Source organism: Vanellus vanellus (assembly GCF_965231255.1).
Source record: "Vanellus vanellus genome assembly, chromosome: 4".
Taxonomy (NCBI): domain Eukaryota; kingdom Metazoa; phylum Chordata; class Aves; order Charadriiformes; family Charadriidae; genus Vanellus; species Vanellus vanellus.
The window spans coordinates 25090858-25105108 of NC_138909.1; the positions used below are offsets into that span (position 1 = coordinate 25090858).

The window sequence follows — 14251 nt, forward strand, 5'->3', positions numbered from 1 at the left end:
CTGCTGAGATATCCAAAGGATGCTGAGAGGCACGAGGGGACAGCCTGAGGAAACTCCCCAGCCAGCCCCCCGGCGAATCTCCCAGGAGAGGCAGAGGATTACCGGTTTGCCTTTGTACTTCCAAAGTTACCTGTCCGTCCGGCACTCAAGATGCCAGGTAAGGTGTGCAGTGGATGTATCGAAATACTTCTTCAAAAAATGTATTGCTGGGAGCGACAGGTCTGTGGGGGCAAATGTTTCTCAGCACTGGCTGGCACAAATGGTTGCACTGAAAAAATGATATCTAGTTATTTCTGTTCATGTTACTTGAGGGGGGAGTAAAATAAATGATGTAAGGTCACCATCAATATCTCCAGGATCTCATTATAATTTACTATTACCTATTGAAATGTGGATTGAGTTTTACTGATTTCATAGCAACCACCACGGTGAAAAGCTAATGCAATATTTTCAATACCAAGAGCAGAGTCTGATATGGTTATATTGCTCTGACGCATCCCCTGTTTACTGGAGAACAGTATCCACATCCTGAAGTCTTTAGTGACATACCACCTGGAATACCTGTGAGATTCTCTATATCTGCTTTTCCTTGTCAGTAAGGGCTGATGAGTTAACATATGTGGACTAACTAGGAAAATAAGAGTGACTTTTTGACCCAAAGTAACTATTTCGGATACAAATCTCTAAATGCTTACATGCTTGTGTATGTTAAAATAGCACGTATGTTCAGAGCATGTCCCTAATCAAGCTGAACACCCTTTTTTAGCACTTGATAATCGTAGTCCCTGTACTTAGGGTTACAAAGTTGTTTTTAACCTACCTACACTCACATCTTTGTAGATGCAGAAGCGGAGTAGGGAAAATGAAGGTCCCGCAGTGCTAAAGGTAGATACAATCAAAAGACCAAAATAGCATGGTGGTTCACAAATACAGGAACAACTAGGTACCACAGAAAACAGGAACTCCAAGAAACAACAAGTAGACTAATAATCTTACTATTAATTCTTCTGCAGCACTAGAAATTATTCAACACATTGCTTTGTTGCATCTAGTGGGAGAACAACTGGAAGTTTAATAAAGCTTCCTGCTACATTCCTTTATATCCTTTTATGTAAAACCTTTTTTTTCCCCCTTGAATAATCCCTCCTTCTGAGATTCAGTAACTACCATACTGGAATAACAAAAACTAACAGGGCAGAGTAATAATACACAGCTGATCTGAAGAGACTTATGTGGGACTCACGAGGTGTATTACCACTTTTGAGGAACCAGATACCCAAGAGAAAAACATATTCATGGCTGTGAAAGAGTAACAAGTGCTCCAGGGCAACTACTGTTACTCCTTTTCCATAGAGCAGAAAGCCCAGTTCATACAGTGCTGTTCAAAAATTTCTCGTGACATCCAGCCCCATACCACAGCAAGCATTCACAGCCTTCATCAACTTGCCGGGGACAGTTGGTTTAATGAGGGCATTTACCTTAACACAACACTGCAGTGCTTAGAGGTTGGGGTCCAGAGGCTGAATGCCATAGAAATTTTACACTAGTAATTTGACAGAAACCGCCAGAAAGACTAGTTAGGAGCTAGCAAGGTAAAGAGCAAGGATCACCTCCAGAATACTCTAGGGAATGTTGCTCACCTTAATTTGTATGACCTATCAGACTTCACAAGTTTGGGTTTTTTCTTAATTTTTGTGACCGTATTTTACACCCCTACCTCAGAAACAAAACAAAACAAAAAAACTACAACCCAAAGACCAAACAACAAATATAAAACAAGTAAGTAAACTGAAAACTAGAATAGAGTTTCTGTTTCACAGAAGTTGCCTTCCCAATTCAGTGTCCCATAACAGCTATAGTTCTCAGGGTATCGCGGCACATGTACCATCGCTCTGGCATGACTGCATTAGGGAACAGTTAGAAGAGTCAGACAATCCTATTTACCTTGGCATGGTGTTGATTTAACACTACACATATTTTAAAGACAAAGCGTGTAAAATACCACTTCATATGCAAGAAGTCCAGTTATAGGTCAGACTACTGTCAAGCTCCATCATCTCCCTATAGTAAGTAAACTGGCAGGATCAAATTTCAATGCAAATAGGCACTGCAAGACAATGGTGTTCAGAAGATTGGAGTCTTTACACATGTTCACCTCACACTATTTGCCACTTGTATGCCTTTTAAGGAGAGCAAGATTTTAAAGTGGCATTTAAAATATATTTTCCTTCCATTACGTACCCTCTTTACATTGTTTGACAGATTTTTGACAAAGATTTAAATTAGTTAGAAGTACAGTTTTTTAGCTCCACGCCAGATTAGGGTAGTAGAAAACAAAGCCTAGAGCCTATCTATCTTTTTGCCTGTGAAGAATTATTTACTGCCCTTTTTTTGCATAAACTGCCTGCAAAATATGTACTTGCTCTTTAACGATCTTTAAAATACTGAAAACTAACATATGACAACACGTTTTTTTCTTAGCAGTTCTTTCACTTTCAGCATTTTGTGGGAACTAAAAAGATCATCTTCACAAACTGACACTTCCTACTTTCCAACAGGAATTTAGAGTGTATTGGACAGAACTCAGAGGAACTATGCTCTTCTTTTATGATGATAAGAAAGCCCCAACAGTGAGTAATCTGCTATCTTTGTAACTACTCATCTGATTTAAGTGCATCAGTTATTTTCATCAATTAGTCCTTATCTACTCCAGACATGCCTTGGCATCCTTTCCTCTCTCACCTGCGCAGTCCAGAAAACTAGTACTGAACATTTTAACAGAAAGGCTGAGACCACAGAAAGCCAGAGTGAAACAAACTATAGCATATTCATTTGCCTCATCAAAACAAAAAAAGAGGTTTGGTTTTTTTTTTGGCACCTGAGCTACAAATTATCGAGCAATGTGGATATGTTTTACTGAATGCTTTTTATTCAGCTGTGCACAAGGGTAAAATTATGATGGTGTGTAACATGACTTTCCTTTATGCAGCTGAGGAAAAAGTGCTTGGTATTATTATGGTGTACACTGGCAGAGGGTTCAGTTGGAGTCACAAAGCAAATACTCAGGGAGGTCTCATGGATTTAATCTGGTTGTGATTATGAAGATTAGGATGGGAATAATCCAGGAGGTACATTGTTGGTGAGAAGAGCTCAAGCAGAAGCAAAGGACTGAGCTTTGGCACATCTGTCAGTTAAGCTAAACCCAAGTTCTAGGAAAAAAATGTTTCAATCTACTTTCTTCTAAACAAGTTCCTTTGGAGAGCAGCTACATTTCTGCTGAAAATTACAACTTGTGCTATTTCTCTTTTCCCCCTTCCTCAGTACTCACAGAAATTGGATATATCAGCTTTGACCTCAGTAACCAATGTTTATCCAGATGAAAATGGCTCTGCACAGTTCATCCTGATGCTGTCAAATGGGGAACTAGAACTTAAGGTAAAAAGAGGAAAGCTGTGATTTGTAAGCCACTCGGTACTTTACTCATCTCCCACAGATATTCAGAGCTCCATTTTGGTGTGGGAGTAGAGCAGCCTTCTTGACATGTAAGCGTACCGCCTGCAGCCAGGCAGCACCAAAAGGCAGGGCCAAGGAACTGAACATCGGGGGAACTCCCCCTCCAGGCATTAGAATTTCTTCTCAGGAGTATCTGGGAATATGAAAAGAGCAAAAAACTGAGCAAGAAAATATACAAGAGAAAACAGGAAGTACCACACTGACAGGCCCACGTCACCTGTAAAACCAAGGTGGTGATAAAATATCTGACCACCCTGCCATTTAGAAGCCATACAGACTGTAGTGCTCAGGAACTATCTAGAAGGTTTTATACTTGAGACTCACCTATCACCTTAGCATGGCCTTCTCCTTGGATCCACATAACCTTCTCCTTTTACTCCAACAGAGCATATAGGTTTTTTTACTTTCCCACCTCTTTCCTCTCCCTCTAATTAAACATGGAGTACTGGGGAAGCGCAGGGTTTCAGGCTGTGATGTAGCTTGGCAGGGAGCTCATTTCCAGGCATGGTGCTTCTAAAAGGGTGAGAGTTATTTGAGGCTTCCACATGAAATATACTTTTTTTACTGTTGCTGTAGTTGTTCTTACACCATCGTTTTCTGTTCTCTCAGGCTGATGACTGTGAACGTGGGAAAGAATGGAAGGGTTTTATTCTCACTGTAACAGAGGTATGGAAGAGTTTTATATCTCACTTCATGTCAAAAGTCTCTATAAAGGGGTTTTGTCTTCATGCATGCCAAAAGCTGGCTTCCACAGGCACAAAGCCTTGCTTCTAAGGTGTTTGCATGCGCTAAACTCTTGAGAGGTTTTGTTGTTTTGTTTGGGTTTTTCTGTTTGTTTATTTTTTTTTTTCCTGAGGAGAGCAAAATTCAGGCTGATTTTAACCCTAGCTCATCTGCAATACACAGTCTGTCATGGTAGCTAGTCAGACACTGTTTGCTGTCCACGAAGGAAAACACTTCTAGCACAAGTCCATCCCCTGCAGCTGTAAAAAAGGGAGCCTGCTCTGAGAAAGACAGCTCTCTAGGTCTTTATCAGGGGATAAAGACATAACCAAAGAAGCGGCCAAACGGCACGTCTGAGTGAACCCCTCAGCCCTGTGTTTTATTCTACTATTATTCTTAGCTAAATGCACTTTGAAAATACGAAGACCCTCTGTGATAATGACCAGTGGAAAAAGAAATTAAGTTTGTTCACAAATGGCTTTATATTGGCCCAGTTGAATCACTTAAAAAGCTCAGGATGGAGGAAATAGTTTAAATTGCATTTACACAGCCTTTTGCAGTATAGCAACTGCAAAATATTGTGGATTCTTACATCATTCCCACTTCTTTCAATGCATATTTCTTCTAAATCAGGACACATATGTGCAGGATTTTATTCAAAGCAGATGCATATCCAAGCCTTCCAGATTATCACAGCTGCTCAAACCAAGCAGTAAGAAAGATTTCTGCACAGCAGCTGTGCTCAGAGATTAGCTATGATGCACACAGAAATGATTGCTTACAATGTTTGTCCACTCTTTCATTTTCTTTTCAATTACGCTGTTCATTTTCAGCTATCAGTTCCACCAGATGAGTCATTACTACCTGAGCAACTTAGAAGAATGCATGAAGTGCTAGAGAAGGAAAAGAAAAGGATTACACTTCACAACTGTTCCGGTGCATCCTTGAACACAAAGAGCCCTCCCAGCAGTACATTTACCACTATGCCAGCGTAAGCTCTGACTGAACTATGCAAACCCCAACCTGACTAAAGACCCTTCCCTTCTTCCTTCAAAGTATTATTTCCATGCAGAGGTTCAAAATTCAGCTGTTGTACAAGGGCTGTATAATATTTAATGAACCAAATCTACTTCAAGACCTTTATAGAGATCTCCTAAGCAAAAGATTACTCCTGGAGCTTTCCTACAATGCCTTTTGTTTTGAAAAAACTGAGTGCAGCGTATTGCTATGCTTAAAAAACTTTTCAGAAAGCCACACGTTGGGCTGCTGTATCTGCCCTTTTGAGAAAGTGCTGATTACCATTGAGAAATTCAAGGTAAATCCAGGTTACTCTTCTCACATTCTTTCCAAGGGTCCAGAAAGTGTCATACCTGTATGAAAGCTTCACTTTCTCTCTGAGAAGGCCAAAGCATTACTGTCCTGAATTATGCTTCTATAGGAGCATTAATCAGCCAGAGTCCATCAGATGTCCTGCCTCTTGGCCATGACTAGTTACCCTGGATAAGCCTAGCATTGTGAAGAGGTGTTAGCCTGGTAGTCCATCTCTTCACGCAGCTTAGAATGACACAGCCTTGCCAGCGTAACTCTCATGCTGTTTCTTCCCTTCTATGCAGATGCTTCTATGCAGTATCTCGGCAAGAAGCGATAGAGATGTTAGAAAAGAACCCTTCACATGGGAATTTGATCCTGCGTCCTGGCAGCGACAGCAAGAACTATGCAATCACTATCCGACAGAAGCTGGAGTAGGTTGATTCCACAATATATTATCCCATTCTTAACTAGTATGCACTGTATTAAAAGCTGAATTCTTAGTACCCAGAGTTAACATCTCCTGACACATGCCTTGCCTTTAGGCTATTTTGAGAAAAGCAGATGGGGCCTGAGACTGATTTCTTGGTTCTGTCCTTCTCCAAAGCCAGTTAAATAAAGAAGCAATAACAATCAACCAGGAAAAGACCATTTCCTTGGGTAAATGGGCTTCCCTTCTTTGCCATGAAACCCTATTCAGCTTAAGAAATCATCATGCAGAACAAAAATGGAAAAAGCCATACCCCTTTGTAAAATTAACAACAAAAAATGAAAGAGACAAGTATTTTCAAATAGTAACTTAGTATATGAACACACCACATTTCAACTGAATTGCCATGCTTTAGCTTTTGCAGAGCTTCAGAACAAGAGGCATCTGAGACACCAGGAATGAGATTTGCAATTCACAGCATTTCTAAACTAAAACAGAAAAAAAAAAAACAAACTCTGCCACACACCTTCAATAAGCTCTGGGGATGTTACAAAGCACACCCATTGCTCCTGCAAAGGAGTTTATAATGACAATGATACATCAAAAAGTATTTCATTTTGGGCAGTATGTCAACTTCCATTTTCTTTCAGTGCCCCACGCTTAAAGCACTACAAAGTGATGTCTAAAGGAACAGATTACGTTATCGAATTGGAAAGACAGGTAAGTGAGCAATTCCCTTGTTGAAGATTCTTAAGCAGGTATAAGAAATATCACTTTGCAAACAATTAGAAAAAGCTTTAGTAAATTCCTAACTATAATTTGTGAGTCAAAGTAAAGTATGTGGAGAGTTCACCTCTCTTGTTAGTCCAACTAACATAATTGCGAAGAACAAGTTATCTTTTAAGAACTAGTAAAGTAGGAACCTCCTCCCATCAGCATCTTCTAACAAAAATAAAATCAAACCACTCACAAACACTCAAGATTGCTTAATTATTTTTGTTTTTCAACTCAGGCTTCTGTACTAAGTCTGAAAACTGAGCTCGCATTGCAGGTAGAGGAAGTTCAAAATGCATTCCATGTAACTTTAAGAAATAAAATTAACTTAGTTGAAGTATGAGCAACGCTGTATGGACCCTGTTATTTGATTTAAAACCATTCTCTTCCACTTTTCTTAAGACATGTTTAAGTCATGGCCTGAGAAACATCCTATTGGTTTGAAAAAGCATCTGCTGAAAGAGCACCAGCACTCATTGAAGAGCACAACAGTGCAGAAAGGGATCTCTCTTTTGGTTTGTTTACTCATTTGGTGGAAGGGGTTACATGTTCAAGGGTCAAAATGTTACCATAGATTGCAGAGCGCTGTCCTAGACTGGATGTAAATCCAGGATCAGTTGTTTGAGAAACAGTTAGGGATACCAGCCTGCCAGTAGGTTTTAAAAAAAAAATATATTCTCAGCACAGGTAGCATGTTTTGTTTGGTGGTGTTTTTTTGTTTGGTTAGTTGTTTTTGTTTTGGTGAAACAGGTGACACTCCGAAGCCTTCAGGATGTTGTCAATTACTTTGTGACCCAAACCCGAGGGAACCTGAAGCCATATGTCATACAGACACGTGCTGCAGAGGACCCAGTGTTTCGAAAGCAAGCTAGTTGCTGAAGGCACACACAGGAACAGTCCTGCTAGAAGAAAGAGACACAGGAAGCAGCACAGGAATTCTGCACTATTGAAGATAACAGAAGGCATTCCCCAAGCTCATCTTTCTCAATTTCTAGAACAGCTCTGTTTGCCCTAAAACCAAGAATGTGATGCAGCTTCTCCCAGAGAAACTTCTGAGATTTGGGGAGGGCAAAAAACACCAATTCCTACAGAAGTTTAAATGTGGAAAAAGAATAAAAGAGTGAAAAAGAGAGGGCACATTGCCTCTGCAAAAATGTGATAGAAAACTACTGTATTGAAATTAGGCAGACTTTGTGGGCTCAATTCTGTCACTGACTCAGTGCAATAAACTTTGTGTTAAAAACCCCATTTCTTGTCTACACACTTGTAACAATATCACAGTGCCATTTATGACATCCCACAGAGGTAGCTGGGATGCCTCACTTCTGCTGGCACTTTGCACGCTGCCAGAGAGGTGCAATACAGACCAAAAAGCAGCAAATACAAGTCTGGGTAGCTTAAACTGGGGCTTCCGGTCTCTGCAAGGTCATGCAACCCTTACAGGACCTGGAACATCCCCAGTAAGGCAGCTGGGGCACTTCCCATGCGAGACAACTGAGGGAGGGCATAAATTCAAGCAAACTGAGACATCTTCTGCCCAGCTGAACATTCCCACCCCTTCTACATGCCAGCAGAGGTATTTATTAGACCCTGCCAAGAACTACTTCAGGAAACTAAACAAAAACAAGTTAGCATCGATGTTGGTTAAGCTCTCTGAACTATCTACTCCATAGGCTGAGACAAGCCCCAACAAATGAACAAGGAAGACAAGATTGCACAGCTAGTAACGAGGGAAGGCAGCAGGGTATGCGAGAGCCCTGCTGATCATATCAAACAGTTGTGGAATCCCACCAAGCATCCATCTTATTGGAAACCGGGGATCCAGCCTTCAAAACAAGCAACTGAAGTGATAAGCAGCAAGATCCAAGTTTAGTATTTTCAGCATTTAAGTTCTGCCAGGAAGCTGGACTGAATGAAGTACTTACAGGATGGGTACTCGCTGCTGAGCTATACTTCTTCTATAGTTAGTGGAGATGACTAGCTCCAGAGTCTAGCAGGAGCATTCACACAGCTCAGCTGAAGACAGCTATAATCTAGGTACCGAGGCAGCTAGCACCTTCGCTAAACGTGCAGGGAGTGCTCTAGGCAGAGTTGCTCTTATTTCCACACCAACATTGATCATCATGTTCTTTTGGGAATGACAAATTAATTATTACTTGTTTCAAGAATTATGGCAGTCAGTCAAGGCTTGGTAAGGTTATTTTAAAAGAATGCCCATGTATTTCTAAATAATAGATTATGTGTGACCATATGAGGGCACACCGACTTTAATTATAAAAGTATAACATAACCTGAGGCATTAGCACTTTCTTTTCATGAAAATACTTAAGACCACTTTGTGAAGACGGTGCTGCTCAGTATGCATCAGGTTAGAGCTGCAGCTTTTCCTCAGCATGAAACTGAAACTTCTGTGTTGCCGTGAGAAGGGAGAACTTCATACTCCACTATATCTCACTTTTGTCATGCAAAATGATTCATTTACTAGCAAGACAGTTCTGCTGGTGTTATCAATGCTGTAACTCATGACACCTTTAAGCTTGAGCCTCAGTAAGCTTTCTGCAGCACAGATAGATAAACACCCACACTAGCCACTTCATTGACCACACAAAAGATAGCAAAAGATACGTTTACTAAAATAAACACTCAAAAGCTATCTAGTCAAAACTTATCAACCTTTGGACAAAGGTTTAGATTGCTGTGCTGTGCTGCAGCAGAGTATGCTTTCTTTAATTGCAACGCAGGAGATAATTAACAGGGATGGATAAACCTTTCAAGCTAACAAGCCAATTGCATTTGGCTGAAATTCAATTATCTTCTGCAAAGAACTGGCCTACAGCCACATTGTTTCAAAGACACAAGGAAAATTAAGAACATGAACTTATCTAAAGCATCTACTTATGTTTGATAAGTCAGACATACACAAACTCTCTGCCTAGCTCAAAGTCACATTTCAGGATGTGAGATGCTGTGATGAGGTAACAGGGTTTCTGCATTCACAGAGGCCAAGGTGGTGTTCTTTTTCTGTAGTTGCTATTCTTGACTAGCACTTTTTTTTTAATAGACATTCACATATTCATAATACATAGGAAAAGGGTGGGAAAAAAGCCGAACACATGTACTTTTTACTCCTTGTGTAAGTCCTAAATCCATCAGATCTGCCAAAACAGTCTTGTTAGCAGTAGCATCATCTTCACACAGAACACTCTCTACTCCTAGCATTAAAGAAACATAGAGATTAACCATAGAGAACAGCAGAGCTGGGTATTAAATACCTCATGTTTTGCATGCACAAACATTCCTGCAACTATTAAAATGCAAGAAATTATGGGAAAGCTAATGTAAATACGAGCAAACTCTGTAAGAAAGCATTTGAGTGAGAAAGATCTTTAATACTGATATAAAACTTCATCTCTGAAAGTCAACTGCTCTTTCAAAGAATAAAATTTTGAAGGAAAGCTATTCAAAGTGTTCTAGTGGAAAGACAGTTCTTCATTGCTACAGGGAGATGGCTAGTTCTAGCTGCTCCACGGGAATAGAGCATCAAACAGTCCTTGACACACACAAGCTTTCAGTACAATGAGGGGGGGTGTGGTGGGGAGCAAGCAAGCAGTCCTCAGATTCCAGGTAGTGCTAATGAGCCTCTGCAGTGCTAGCACTGGTAGCAACAGCGCTGGAGATCTGGAAGAACAGCACCCCGAAATTCACTTGCCTGGTTTGACTGAGCCCTTTTAGCATGATCATGCTGAGGCACCTGCTGAGACTTTTGATTAAAAGCAGCCACAGACTGAGAAACAGGCCATATCACGCACAAATTCACACTGAATCAGCTCACTCCACTCTGCACAACCTTCAATATAAATACATTCACTCTCCATATCAGCAATTCAGAAAGTTTTAAAACATGAAAAACAATTTTAATGAGCCACTTGATATGCACAGTTCTTCCATATAAAGTCCTCTTTAGGTTATTACTTGTAAGATTTTACCTAGGTTACCTTTTAAAGGTCTGCTAGTAAATATCTAGATCCATTGTGCATTTTCAGCTTTTCCATCAGCAGCTGTTCAACTGAGCAGAACCCATCCATAGAACAGACATCCATCCGACAAATACATACAATAACAGCAGCATAGAGATACACTCATGTCTGCAATTTCTGGCCCTGATCCCTGCCAAACTCAACCTGGACTTTCTGGCAAGGGTCTCAAAAAGCTGTATGCGTTGTCATTAATAAAAAAACATCCCATTAATTATATCTGGAAATTTACTTTAAACCCTGAGGATCGTCAGATGGCATTCTAGCCAAGTACTGAGACTTTGCTATTTTTATGTTACTTACTTTGAAAGTATAAGCATGATGTTAACACCACACTAACGTACCAGAGTGTACTTAAAGTTTCATTTATTTCTCAGTCTTCAACTGTGAGAGGTGACAGTGCTTTTGACTTGACATAAACCTTTAAGTGATCCTTAGCACTAATTAGTGATTTCCATTAAGAGTTCAGATTCTAATACTGCCACGGTAAAATACGTTTTAGTTGTCATCTAGAAGTGGAGACTTAATGTCTGCTTGTGCCTTCTCTGCACTCTAAACATAGTTATCTTTTCTCCTGTTTCAAAAAGTTTCTCTAAAAGAAGTTCATAAAAAAAAAAGAAATAAGTTAGTTTAAAAAGCAGTATTATTAATCTAGAAAATTATATCTATAAACTAGACTGACTGTAAAACTATATACGCCTTCCAGAAGATATCCCACACGTAAGACTAAATCCCAAATATTGGAATAATTGTGGTGATTCCAGCTATTCAGTTCCATACATCTTGGTGTTCCAAGTTCCCAGACTAAGAGCTGTTATTTCTGACTAAAACTAACCGAGAAGGGAAAAAAGGAGAGGTAAAATTCCTGATCAATAATGTTCATTAAATATGAAGGTATCCCTAAAGCTTAATAAATTATGATCAAGGATAAATAGCTAAGTAGTCAATAGCTTTTGCAAGAGCTGCAGGAGATGATGTTCAATCACAATCTCTAAAGCTTAAACACATTAAAAGTTTTTCCACTTCATAGGTCTTTATTCTAACCTCACTTCACTCTATCACCATTGGGAGAAAAAAAGAACTAACAGCTCAACTATACAGTGTTTAAATGATAGAAAAAATAAGGCGGTGCCACAAATGTTTCTGTAAAGTACCTCTGCCTCACCACAGCAACAAAGCTAGTCCCTAATTATTTCTGATTAAGCAGATTATTTATACTCATATATCCTAGTAACTGACTGACAATGATAATAAAATCCTCAGGGTTCAGTGCAACTCAGACTTGTGCTGTGGACAGGTGTACAGCATAACCACTCGCTATAAGGAAATGGTACCAAAAGGAGCAGCTGAGGAAACAGTGTTTGCTATGACAAACATCCAAAGCCATTTGCCTTCTCCTCCTTTCAAAGTCATCATTGGCTAGTGTTTTTCATTTGGTGAAGGCAGAAAGGGTCAACCACACCAAACATTTTCTCTTTCTTGAAGACAAAGATTTATTGTTGAAAGCGTTAACTCAGCTCTCCAATAGGTTTCCACTTTCCCCATATTACAGTATTCCCCAAAGAACAGTCTTAGTGCAGATAATCAACAATTATCTTGACTTCAGGGAAGCTGTGACGATTTACACCTACTCCAGACCTACCTCCCTATGTTTCCGTGTTGAGACTGACATAAGATAGCTGCTCTGACACACAGCATCACTAACTGTTCAGAAGAGAGCACCAACAACACAATAAAGCAGTTCATCTGCTTTTCAACGGGAGTTTAAACCTTTTGGATGGATTAAATCTCACATGTAGATGGCAAGAATGAAATTCTTGTTTGAGAAAGAAGTAACATATGAAATGGATTTGAGATGTTCTTAGAACACCAGAAGTATAAAATAGCAGTTTCCCTATTTTTTGCACTCTTCTCTAAACAGTGCCTAATTTGCACCTGGGGACCATTTGTTAGGTTCACCATTCTTCTTGCTTTCTTCAGCTCACCACAAATTAATACAAATCCTGTCTTTAATGTAAGGACTGTACTGGACATTCCATCTCATGGGAGTGACCAATCCGCCTTTGAGCAAACAGGTTTGAAGAAAACAGGAGCAGATGAAACATAAATCCAGTTTGTCTTCAGTGCAAAGCCACTGATTTTCACCATTTGTTTTAATTAAGGCTTCACCAAAATGAAATATATAGTACCATCTTTAATAGCTGAAAATTAGCACACTCCTTTCAGAACAAACGGTCCGGGAGTGATTTTAGTGTCTCTACCGTCAATTGGCTTCCTGAACAAAGTAGTATCTCACTGGTGGCCCTGGCAAGTCTTCCTCTCCATCAGCCTCTGGAGCAAATGATACTGTCAAATCCACATACTTCTTATCAGCTGATGGTTTCACAAGCTTTTGCATCCTACAAGGAAGTGAAGAACAGTTTGTTAACATACCAGAAGGAGGACTGGCAGTGGGAATTCAGGGCCAGCCTAGGATGAATTTCACTGCCAGCAATGAAGCCCAACATACTAGAAACCAGATTAAAGTAGAGAATAAGCCACCTTTTAATTTTGACACCAAATTTGTTCCTCAACCTGAGGTACAGCAAATGGTATTCCAATTTCTTGATAGACTTAGCCTGTTAGTGAGCTACTACATTGTTCACTAACAAGTGCTCAGTACAAAAGAGAAGACAAGATGGCCAGTTTTGGAGGGGATTCCTCACCAACTAATTTCTTTTTGGTGTCCTACTGAGGCACAATGCAAAGTTAGCTTTCTGTGCAGGATTTTGGTCAATAAGGAGGAGCGTGTTCTTGGTATACCAGTAATGGCTGGGTTTAATATGTTATTAGGGAGAACAACTCCAGTGCAAATACTAGACACACGATTCTGATGGAAAGCAATTCTGTTGGAATTAAGACTTGTTAAGTCTTTGAATTTTGAAGGCAAATAGCAAGGCGGGGGGAGAGGGGGGGGCGGGGATGGGACACGATGACAGCCAGCATCAGGGACTTCTTCCTTCATGACCACAATGAGTTTAAACTAGGTAAGTGTGTCATGTCTTAGTGCAACTTCCCCCCTTTACTCTCTACAGTCTCAAAAAGCTACAGCTATTGCTTGGAAGTTGCACAATAAAATACTGAAGTAGAAGGTCAATCAACCTCACTTTCATTACATATCTTTGCATGTGTCAAAATTATTTTCTTGCCAACTCAGAGCACTAATTCATAAGGCCAGCTCAAATGCTAGGAGGCTGGCAGGATACGTCACTCATTTCTATTCCTCACAGGTCACTTGGAGGATTTCCCTTCCAGCTATGCTTTAGCAAGCAGGTCAAAAAGCTGCTTTCCCCAAAGTACTTGTTCCTTTGCAGGAACAAAAAGCATTAGCCTTTTCTCAGCAAAGATACTGAGGTCATATCCATTTGCATGAGGAAGCCCCAAGCTACAGATAACTACCTCTCTAAAACTTGCTTTTAAGGAGTATGCT

At 40.0% G+C, this 14251-nt stretch overlaps 2 protein-coding genes across 2 annotated transcripts in view; one reads left to right on the forward strand and one right to left on the reverse strand.

The window, feature by feature from the left end:
* Positions 1-19: 19 nt before the first annotated feature.
* STAP1 (signal transducing adaptor family member 1) lies at positions 20-7627 on the forward strand (the record flags this gene model as incomplete). The annotated part of the gene is made up of 8 exons (XM_082482477.1): positions 20-157; positions 2559-2630; positions 3322-3435; positions 4123-4179; positions 5070-5227; positions 5850-5978; positions 6625-6694; positions 7499-7627. 8 exons carry the CDS (start codon positions 20-22, stop codon positions 7625-7627), a joined length of 867 nt encoding a protein of 288 aa, XP_082338603.1.
* A 5334-nt stretch (positions 7628-12961) lies between these two features.
* Positions 12962-14251, reverse strand: part of UBA6 (ubiquitin like modifier activating enzyme 6) — a 30999-nt gene continuing 29709 nt past the window's right edge. The window contains exon 33 of the mRNA XM_082483113.1: positions 12962-13181. Coding sequence (XP_082339239.1) covers positions 13046-13181 — 136 coding nt within the window. The 3' untranslated portion in view covers positions 12962-13045. The remainder of the gene's footprint in view (positions 13182-14251) is intronic.